At 47.2% G+C, this 10595-nt stretch overlaps 1 protein-coding gene across 3 annotated transcripts; it reads left to right on the top strand.

The window, feature by feature from the left end:
• The first annotated feature begins 274 nt into the window (after nucleotides 1–274).
• Nucleotides 275–10041, top strand: OTX2 (orthodenticle homeobox 2). Of its 3 annotated transcripts, none has more exons than XM_059371289.1 (5): nucleotides 275–381; nucleotides 530–596; nucleotides 5186–5401; nucleotides 6438–6589; nucleotides 8411–10041. In XM_059371289.1, exons 3-5 carry the CDS (start codon nucleotides 5305–5307, stop codon nucleotides 9029–9031), a joined length of 870 nt encoding a protein of 289 aa, XP_059227272.1. In that variant the 5' UTR covers nucleotides 275–381; nucleotides 530–596; nucleotides 5186–5304; the 3' UTR covers nucleotides 9032–10041. The 3 variants fall into 3 exon arrangements, with proteins under 3 accessions (XP_059227272.1, XP_059227270.1, XP_059227271.1); XM_059371287.1 differs by having other exon boundaries at nucleotides 6414–6589; XM_059371288.1 differs by lacking the exons at nucleotides 275–381; nucleotides 530–596 and adding an exon at nucleotides 2785–2896 and having other exon boundaries at nucleotides 6414–6589.
• Nucleotides 10042–10595: the final 554 nt, after the last annotated feature.

Here is a 10595-nt window from a genome sequence, read left to right as displayed (position 1 = left end):
AAGGGAGGCCTCCCTGTCCATCATTTTAATTATACAATTAGTTCACATGCTCCGGCCCATAATGTATATTTTAACGGAGCCCAGTGTCTTTCAAGAACATTCTGGTAATGTCGGAGGCCTGGATTTGTTGCCTGCTCGTCCCCCCGTGCAGCAGCGGCCTGTTTTCCTCCCCCTGTTGTGTGTTTTTATTATTTTCCCTCTGGCTTAGATGTGTCAATCATTCTCTCCCTGCCATTGGTTGGAGAGTTTGCGTCAAAAAGTTGCCAGAGAGGCGCTTTCTCAGCAAATCTCCCTGAGAGCGGAACCGACCTCAGCTCCAACTCAGCCTCCACTGTTATTAAAAATAAAAATCGCTAGAGCAGCCCTCATCACGTCTACTTTGTATGTATCACAGAGGGGCCCACGCATGTTTTGAACTCGAGCTACTTTCGTCATTTTCTATTCTTTAAAATATTTTTTCGTTGTTTGGCTTTTTATGGAGGGGTGAAGACTGCAAGCTTTCTAACTCAATGCTCTTGATTTCTTTTAGGATAGCGGGCTATTTGGAATTTTGAAGGATAATTTAATTTTTTTCTAACTTCCCATGCGGCTGTAAGGTAAGTGTCCGTCTGTCTTGTCTGCCTGTCTATACCCATGTGCCCCTCTGACCACCATGGCCCCGGTACCTCCAATAGACCGACTGATACACACTTCCGCGAACGTGGAGTTCTGAAGCATGCTGTATTTTAATCCCTCGTAAATTTTTTAGGTGTAGTAACGATCACTGCGAAAAATGTATGATCTGGAGGTGAGGGCGGGAGTGGGAGGAGGGGAGGCAGCGCGCTCCTGGGGTCGCCGCTTCCGCCAAACGTCGTGGAAACCCTGAGAGGCTAATGTGGGGTGTTTGGGCCGGGTTTTGTTTGTGGTTTTGTTTTATGTCAACGCCCATTTCTCCCTGCTATTTTGCGTTTGGGCCCTCAGATGTGGTTGGGTCATTTGCACTGATCTCAAGGACATTTTCAGAGTCACAGACAAAAAGATGCAGATGTAGCTAGATGGATGGATGATAATGATGATAAGACAGCCGTCTTCTAGGGCCGGCGTGCCCCGAGCCCCACTCGCTCTCGGATCTGAGAGTGAGGACGGTCGCAGCTCGAGCCCCCTGCTTGTCCCTAGTGAACGTGAGAGGAAACCCGAGCGGATAACCGAGGAGGCGTGGAGCTGCCGGGAGCTCCTCCGCCCGGCACTCGCCTCTCTTTTTCCGGTCCTCTTTCCCCAGAGCCAAGAGCAGCTCACCAAGATTCGCCCTTCGTTCTCGGCCTCTTGCAATGACCACTAGGTCTCCTTTTCCTTTTTGATCATCACTTTCCTCCCCGCCCCCCAAAATAAGCTGGGAGTGCAGTAACTCCCCCATCCCCGGTTGTCGTGATCCCAGTCTCGGGTCGCCAGGCCGTGCAAAAGCAGGAGAGTCGTTTTGCTATGTGATTTAGCCCGGGAAGTTCCGAGCCCGCCCTGTGCAGCCCTCCGCGAGCACCTGGGGCTGGCTGAATTGTTGGTGAGTGGCCCCTGCTCCGCCCGAGGCCGCGGCGGGGACGGGGCGGGAATCCTTACACTGGGGAAGGCGGCCCCTCGGCGGTTCTGGACCCTGGGCAGAGCCAGGGCCTGCGTGCGCACCCGCGCGCTCCCCTCCCGGACTCGGGACAACCGGGTGTTGTGGGGCCGGACCCGGCCGGGCCGAGGTCGAGGGGTGCCTTGAGGCCCAGCCTCCGTTCTCGGTCCGCCCGGGGAGTACCATCAGGTCTCCGATAGCAACCTGCCTCTGCGACGTGTCACGCCGCCAACTCCAAAGAAGTCTTCGTGTTGATGCGTTCAAGTGGCTCTTGAAATCACACAGTCCGATTTCAGAACACATTTTTTGAAATCCAAGCCCCCCGTCAGAACTTCACCGCGTTGGCTTTTTCCTCCGTTTCAGACAGAAGTGGGGTGTGGGACAGAAGGCCGAGCTGCGTCGACCCTCGAGTGGTGGATGACTTGGGGAGGGGACGGGGGAAGTCGCTCCAGGAAATCCTCCCCTCCATCCTCGAGCATTCGGGGTCAGGATTTGTCCCGCTCACTTGGGGACTTCTTCCAGGCACCAAAAGTTATTAGCACAGGGGACGAGTTGGAGAGGAAACTCCTCCCCCCAAAGGAAGGTAGACACCCAGACCTCTCCTCAAAGCGCTAACACTGGGGCTTTTTCCTCACCATAATTAATAGCCAAGGCCAACCCTTTTGGCACGTTTCTTCCCCCCCCGCCCCCCCTCGCGGGTGGCAGCGCTGTTCGATTCCCTGAGGCCAGAAACTTTCACTGGAGTTCGCCTGGGAGAGAGGCCCGCGCCGGCGGTTTCCGCGGTGCCCACATCTCTCCTCATTCTTTCCCTCCTCGCGCTCTTCGCTGTCTTCCGAGCCACAGGCCAGTCGCCAGTCCGCGTAGTTTTGTTTCTTTTCCATCATGCAGAAAATTAATCAGCCCGGACGAGAAGCCGAGCTGAGCACGGCGGCCTGTAATTAAGGGACGTGTGCCCCTCGGATTATCTCGTTAGTTTATCAAGAAAACATTTATTATAATTAATTCTTGGACGAGGTAATTATTATTGAGCGAGGACACAGCAACTGGTAGATGGGCTCCTTGGAAGAACACCCCCCACACACACACACACGGGGGGAGATGCGGGGGAGGGGGGAAGAGCGACAGATTGCACGAATTGACCGTTAGATATAAGGCGGCGCGGGCTGGGGCGGGCAGTGGAGCCGGACCTGGGGCGCCAGGACTGCGGGGCTGCCGGGCAGGGACGCCGGACCGAGGCACTCGCGCCCGGAGGTGCGGGCGCCCACCAGCTGCGGGGACTCGCACAGCGACCGTCACCCGCTCCCGTAGGTAGGAGTTCTCCAGCGGCCACCTCAGGAGCAATCAGAGTGAAGCTTATATTTTTGAAAGGGTATTTCTGTTTGCCCTTCTGGGCTCGGCTTAGAGAGAAAGGGAGAAAGGTGTTCTTTGGGGACTTTGGAAGTTAGATGGAAGGGCCTGTGGCCGCTTCTTCGGTGAATGCATACCTAGACCTGCTGCGGAGAGGACTTAGTAGTTTTGTTTGGGGGTACTTTTCTTGTTCTTTTAAAGATGCATACAGTAGTAAATGCAGAGACCGTTTATCCCTAAATTTTACTGATTTTTGCGATGGCAAGGGCAAAGGCGCTTCAAGAAGGCCCTTTGCCTGGTGTTTTCTATCCCTTACTGCTGTTTATATTGGAATGTGCCATTTTCTGAATCAGACTTTCGAACTGGGTGAGAGCTCTGCATGTAAGAACAATTTTGTATTTCTCATGTGTGCATGTGCTATGGTTTTAGTTTTTTCCTATAGTACTTCATAACTTTTCCAACATACTGTATCAAACACAAGAGAACTCCAGCTTATAGACTATTTAGGTAAATAGACTGTATTTTAAAGCAATATTATTTCCACAGCATCTGAATATATCTTGAAAAGAGCGCAGAAAATAGCGAGTCTTTGTTATAGCAGCAACTAAATTAGTTTTATTGATGAGACAGTCCAAATTCCTCCGAGAAGGGTATTTATAAAATCACACTGATTTAGATCTGGGGTGGAAAAGCATGATTTTTGTGCTATGACTTTAAATCAGGAAGAAGTGGCAATAACTGAGTTCCATTTGTGGAATTTTGTGTCTTGATTTCTAAAGCAATGTAAATATGAAAATCCAATCCTGAAAACTCAGTAGGACCTTTGTCAAAGTAAGAAGGAACTTCTAATCTTGTATCCGCCATTTTGAAGCAATCTTTCATAGTGTCAAAGTTGCAAAGTAGAGATCCTTGCGGGATAAGTGCCATTTCTTAGGCAAATAAAAGCCAGACTTGAAAACTGCCAGCCCATATTAACATCCATTTTGGATCCCTTTGCTTGGAGCAGTGAGAAACACTCAGCTGAAGAAAGTAAATAACTTTTCTTTTTCTTCCTTTCTTTTGCCTCTCTGAGCTCTTTTTCTTATAGGATTGTAGGCAGCTTGAAAGGTAGGGAGAAATTCTATTAGTTTCACAACTTTGGGTGTTTGTGTATCTACTTTCTTCAAAACTAAAATGTGCAAAAAGCAGCCGGAATTAACAAGAAACTCTGCTTTAGTTGCTGAGGACCCAAATGCCTGAAAATTTGCCTCCCGCAGGATCTGCAGCCTCCACGACATCAAAATCAACATGGAAGCGGCTTGCACTACAAATGCACACCCTTTCTACTTGCAAATGTGGGGGCCTGTCATTATCTGATTGGTGGGATTCTAACTTCAGAATTTCTAGTAAACCTCGTGCCAATCTTTAAGACTTTTTTTTGCAGTATGTTTAAATATTTGATGGGTGTCGATTAAAAGTTAAATACTTGTTTGTTTAGCTTTAGTTCTTTAGACACATAATCAAGGTCCTCCAAAACCTTAATAAATCTGTTACTTACCTCAAAATCTAATTACCCAGACTACTAATTAGGTGAAAATGATTACTGGAAATGACTTCAAATGTGAAGTAATAGCGATTGAGCAGTTTTCTCAAGTTTGTCGATTAGCAAGTTGGTATTTTAGATGTTAAATGCACTGACATTTTAGGTTCACAGCAGTTAAAAGTGGTAAAAAGCTAAGGTAATTAAAATTTGCCTTGGAAAGGCAACAGTCTGGGGAGAGGTAGATTTCTTGAATTGTTTCTTTGTTTCTCACCAATGGGCTTTGTTATCAGCATTATTTATTTAGCCAAAGAGTTCTTTGTCTCTGCAAATGGCCCCAATCAAGTTTTGTTTGAGACAATTAGCTAGTGCCAGCCAATGAGTCCTATGCAAATGTAGGGATAGGAATGCAATGTGTGCATTTGAAGGCGTGGGGTTTTGTTCTTCGGGGAAGGCAGATTGTAATTGCTTTCTTCTGGTACTTTTTTTTTTTTTTTTTTAAGTTTAGGGTGGGGGTGGGGAAGACAGGTTTATCTGGTCTCTCTCCATCCCTTCTAGTTCCAGAGCAGCTGGGGGTGGGGGTGGGGGTGGGGGTGGGTTGCAAGTCCTTTAAAAGCCTCTACCTTGCCTAGCCCAGGGTTTTTTTTTAAGTTGGTGGTGGAACGTGGAAGAGCTGCCGCCTGCGAAGCAGTAAACCAGCACCTCTGTTTGTTTGTTTGCTTTATCCATAGTTCAACTGCTCCCAACCCACACACCAAGGATCCTGAATCTGACCACTCTTGGCGAAGCGAGACCTTCTGGCTGGGTCCCCCCGATTTGGGCTGATTTTGCACCTCCAAACAACCTTAGCATGATGTCTTATCTTAAGCAACCGCCTTACGCAGTCAATGGGCTGAGTCTGACCACTTCGGGCATGGACTTGCTGCACCCTTCAGTGGGCTACCCGGGTAAGTGAGCCTTGCAGTACTCTTGCTCTGCCTTTCCCCGCGCCCGCCCCACGGGGATGTGACACCTTTTCCCTCGGAGCACTGGGGCTGATAGTCCTGCTGCCCCCCTCCAGCTCCAAGTGTGGTGTCCCCACTGGGTTTTCATTCTAAGAAGCAGCTTAGAGCCACAGGGCATTTGCCGGCCGGAGGGAAGACTAGGAGCTGGAGGGAATAGGTGGGTGCCGCAACACTTGCAGAAACGCAGAAACTCACAATGCGTTACTCTTAATTGGAGTACTTGGGGGACACACCGCAGTGAGGGGATGGGGGGATGGAAGGTCACTCCCTCCATCCATATCTCAAAGCCTAGTTCTTCAGAAGTGCCCTCTGGAGAAGCTGGGTCTCTCCTCGTAAATTCTCCCCACCATGCCTGGGCTTCCTCTCTGATCCCCAGGCCTTTTGCCTGTAATGCCTAGAGGTGTGATTTACCCTGGATATGGGTGCTTTCCTTTCCAATCAGATCTGGGGGGTTTTGTTTAGTTTTTGGTTTATTTTGTTTTTTTAAATCCCCGTAGAAGTTTTAAATATGCCCCCATTTTAAAGATGGAGGAACAAAGGCCCTTGGAGTCTTAAAAAGCCCCATTAATCCGAACTGCAGTCCTCGGGGATCCTCTGACTTCACAGAATGGATTTTTGTTTGTGTGTTTTGGTTTAGGGGTTCATGGGGGGGGTTGGATTTTGTCTTTCTTTTATTTGATGTGTTATCTGTGGAAAAGCCACTCTGGCTGGAGCAGTCTCCAACGTCAGGTGGAGGGGGGTTCTCCCCTGGAAGGGGGGGCATAGTGTGTGTCTTGCTATCCAGTGTTTGCTGGAAGAGCCTAGCCGAGGCGGGGTGGGGGTGGGGGGGACACTGCTAGGCTCCGGATTGCCTGGCTGGGAGGACGAGGGAAGTGCTGGGACTGGGGGACTGGGGGGGTCGGGGGTGTTCCCGCAGAGACCCCTATGACTGAGAAACTGCTCCCCCACCCTAAAGGGCCCTGGGCTTCTTGTCCCGCAGCCACTCCCCGAAAACAGCGCCGGGAGAGGACGACGTTCACCCGGGCGCAGCTAGACGTGCTGGAAGCTCTATTTGCTAAGACCCGGTACCCAGACATCTTCATGCGGGAGGAGGTGGCGCTGAAAATCAACTTGCCCGAGTCCAGGGTGCAGGTAGGGCAGACGTAGATAGAACCATTCTTCCTGACTGTGCCACCCCTCCCCTAAGCACGGTGTATGTTGAGGACCCAGGAGAGTCCCAGGTCTTAAAGAGGACCAAAGGAAGGCTTGAAACTGAGCGCTCCACTGGAGGCCAGTAAACTCTTCTAAGGCCCCTTCACGTGCCTGATTACTACACCCCTCCCCCCCCCAATGCCCACCCAATCTTAGAAGCGACAGCCTTCTGGCTGTAAGGTAAGGCAATGATTTAGCTGCAGTAATAAAGCACAATTCTAGAGCTCTTGGGTACTCAGCCGGGAGAAGATTTCAAGGACAGTTACTTAATATTTTAATACTTCCTTTTCCCCCACGTGGAAATCCTACCCCATTTTCATCTACTTGTAGGGGTGAAAGCAGCTTAGCTCCTGGATAGTCACAGTATTTTTTACAGGTGAAAGAAATGGAATAAATGACTTGCTCAAGGTCACATGTCAGTTGGGTACGGTAAGGCCAGGCTGTGGAAGCCCCTGGTGCTCTTACCAAAGAAATTACACAATAAAAGTGTCGTCTTTAACTTTTTAGTGATTGAACAGAATTTGTTAGCTCTGACCCATTTAGCAGATAAAATATCAGTTCAATATCCTCATTGACACTCCCTCACCTCCTTTAACTGGACCTGAGGCTGGAGAGGGAAAAGGAATCTCCAACTTCTCTGAAATGCAAGCACCATATAGAGTTCTCTGTAAAGAAATGTTCAGCCCCTGAACACACACACATATACACACATCCCCGAGACTCCACTTCAGCTAGGACGTATCAGTGTGAACTGCAAACCAGGAAAAAGACTTTTCAAAGTAAGATGGGAGAAGTTTTAGCATTTGTGAAGCTTGAACTCAGGTCTTCACTGAAAGAAAATAAAAGGCTCTGGGTGGGTGATAGGCTCAGCCTTGGTAGCCCAGTTAACACACCCATATATGTTGACCTCACTCAAGAAGACTGCTAAGGACCTGTTGCTCGGAAAATATCTGTGGTTTCTCTCAGGAAAGGGTGGCAGTTTCTTTGATAGCCCCCCCCCCCACCACCACCACCAAACACGGCTCCTTCATGGCCGAACATGAACAGGGTGGGTAATGAGAATCTTCAGAGTTGCTAGTCAGAGGCTTAAATTGACAAGCCAGTGAACATAGTACGGGAAACTGAATCCCGTGTGCTGAAGGCAGAGACTCCAGTGTCAGACTTGAGCAGAGAAGTCTGTCCTCAAGCTCCCAGCAGACTGTATACAAGTCATTCCACTTACCATAAAGAGTGCAGCAAATAGTGCCTTTCAGACCTCCTTAAATTCACTTCTCCTTGGAGCTTTCTTTTGTGAGTCTTTTAAGGAGAGAGAAAAAAGTAGAGTGTGATTAGCAGTTATTCCCTGGAAGATAGACTATAAACTTTGCCTTTAGGCTGTTCCTTTTGGATAGTGACAACAGAATCTTTTTCTCTCACCTCTTTTGTGTTTCCCTCTGAAAGAAAGACACAGATACATTTTATTCCCCCATAAGAGTGTTCCACAGTACCACTGGATCTATGTGTATGTGTGTATTTGAAGTGAAATACGAGATAGGAAAATGAGAAGGAGCATGTTTAGCCATAGGATTTATTATTCTGGGCTAGGAATGAAGTGCTTTTAGACAGAGCTTCCCCATTTTTGTATAATTGCAGGGGTATATATAAAAAGTATATCATGGGTTTTCAGTGGCAGGACAGATTGTGTGCTTAGCTCATCTGTCATCTGGGAGCCACTCTTGTCCTTATTGAAACCACCTTAAAGAAATTTCTTTCCCTTTCAAGGTGTGGTTTAAGAATCGGAGAGCTAAGTGCCGCCAACAGCAGCAGCAGCAACAGAATGGAGGTCAAAACAAAGTGAGACCTGCAAAAAAGAAGACATCACCAGCTCGTGAAGTGAGTTCAGAGAGTGGAACAAGTGGCCAGTTCACTCCCCCCTCTAGCACCTCAGTCCCGGCCATTTCCAGCAGCAGTGCTCCTGTGTCTATCTGGAGCCCAGCTTCCATCTCCCCACTGTCAGATCCCTTGTCCACCTCCTCTTCCTGCATGCAGAGGTCTTATCCCATGACCTATACTCAGGCTTCAGGCTATAGTCAAGGATATGCTGGCTCAACTTCCTACTTTGGGGGCATGGACTGTGGATCTTACTTGACCCCAATGCATCACCAGCTTCCTGGACCAGGGGCCACACTCAGCCCCATGGGTACCAATGCAGTCACCAGCCATCTCAATCAGTCCCCAGCTTCTCTTTCCACCCAGGGATATGGAGCTTCAAGCTTGGGTTTTAACTCAACCACTGATTGCTTGGATTATAAGGACCAAACTGCCTCCTGGAAGCTTAACTTCAATGCTGACTGCTTGGATTATAAAGATCAGACATCCTCATGGAAATTCCAGGTTTTGTGAAGATCTGTAGAACCTCTTTGTGGGTGATTTTTAAATATACTGGGCTGGACATTCCAGTTTTAGCCAGGCATTGGTTAAAAGAGTTAGATGGGATGATGCTCAGACTCCTCTTCTGATCAATGTTCCGGGAGGCATAGAAGGAAAAATGAAGGGCCTTAGAGGGGCCTACCAACCAGCAACCTGAAATGGACAAACCAGTCTACTTAAGATCCTGTCATAGTTTTAGATCATTGGTTTTCCTGATTTGCAAAGTGATCAAAAGCATTCTAGCCATGTGCAACCAAACACCACCAAAAATAAACAAAACTAAATTGTGAGGGCAAGGAAGGCAGGACATAGCCTTCTTAAGCAGAGGTGTTCCAATGTTTTAGCCAATCCGTGGTTGAATCTTAGGAATGGACAGTGTCTCAAGCTCACTCACGTTTCATGACCAACTGGTAGTTGGCACTGAAAAACTTTTCAGGGCTGTGTGAATTGTGCGACTGATTGTCCTAGATGCACTACTTTATTTAAAAATAATGTTCATAAGGAGTCAATATGTAGTTTAAGAGACAATCAGTGTGTGTCTTATATAAATGGTACATCTGTGGTTTTTAATCTGTGCTAGACTTCAAAACTGTGATCTCCTGTTATTGTATGCAACCTTGAACTCCACCTCTGCAGGGGTTCTTCTGTGATTAAATAGGTTATAATTATAAGCAAATTCAGAGCAACTGAGTACTTATCAAAAAGATTACCTTTGGCTGGAGGTGAGCTGCACTGAAACTTGACAACAAAAATGTCTCTGGACAAGGAGAGTGAGAAGAGAAACAAAAGGACACTAATTCATCTGTAATTTACTGTTGGTAAGCCTAGCAGTAAAGAGACATTGGTCAATTGCTCTGACCCTGATGAATTTATAAACTGAGATCATTGTCGTTTATGCTTGCAGATGTTAACTGGAAAAGTTATATATGCATAAACCTTTTCTTCCTGGATTTGGCAGATATGTATAATTATATTAAAATGGTTCTAGCACAACACTGGGTCCAGTTTAATTTTATACCACTCTTTATGGATGAGAAGCCCACATTCAGCCTCTCCTTCCCCAAACGTGTTTTATTTACCTCCGAGAGGAAATTAGCAAACTTTATTTAAAAAGCATTTTTGGTGTTATCTGTGGATGAACTAGGTATGAGTGACTGTGGTACCTAAACCTTCTTGTGATTTCCATCAGTACTGCTCTGAAATAGAACACAGAGAGCCAAATAGTCATTAGGCTCTTGCTCTCCTGCTTTTCCCTCCCGGCTGCATACCATAATGATTTCTTGGGCACTTTACTGATAGGTTTTAACATAGATCAATTTTTTTTTTTTTTAAGTGAGAAGGGAAGAACTCTAGTACTTCAGAGAAAATGGGAATGACAAGAATTCCTTGTTTTTACTCTCGTTTGATGAAGGGGATTTCTTTTTTTAACTTTCAAAAAAATCTGAGGTAAACATGAGGGAATGTAATCAGAATCTGAAAGCAATTCAGGCAGAAATGATTTCTGAACAAAAGAGTTTCAGAAAAGTTTTAAAACCTA

Source organism: Mustela nigripes, chromosome 13 (genome assembly GCF_022355385.1).
Source record: "Mustela nigripes isolate SB6536 chromosome 13, MUSNIG.SB6536, whole genome shotgun sequence".
In the NCBI taxonomy this organism is placed as follows: domain Eukaryota; kingdom Metazoa; phylum Chordata; class Mammalia; order Carnivora; family Mustelidae; genus Mustela; species Mustela nigripes.
The sequence above is the reverse complement of the archived record's forward strand: the minus strand, read 5'-3'. Positions and strand labels throughout refer to the sequence as shown.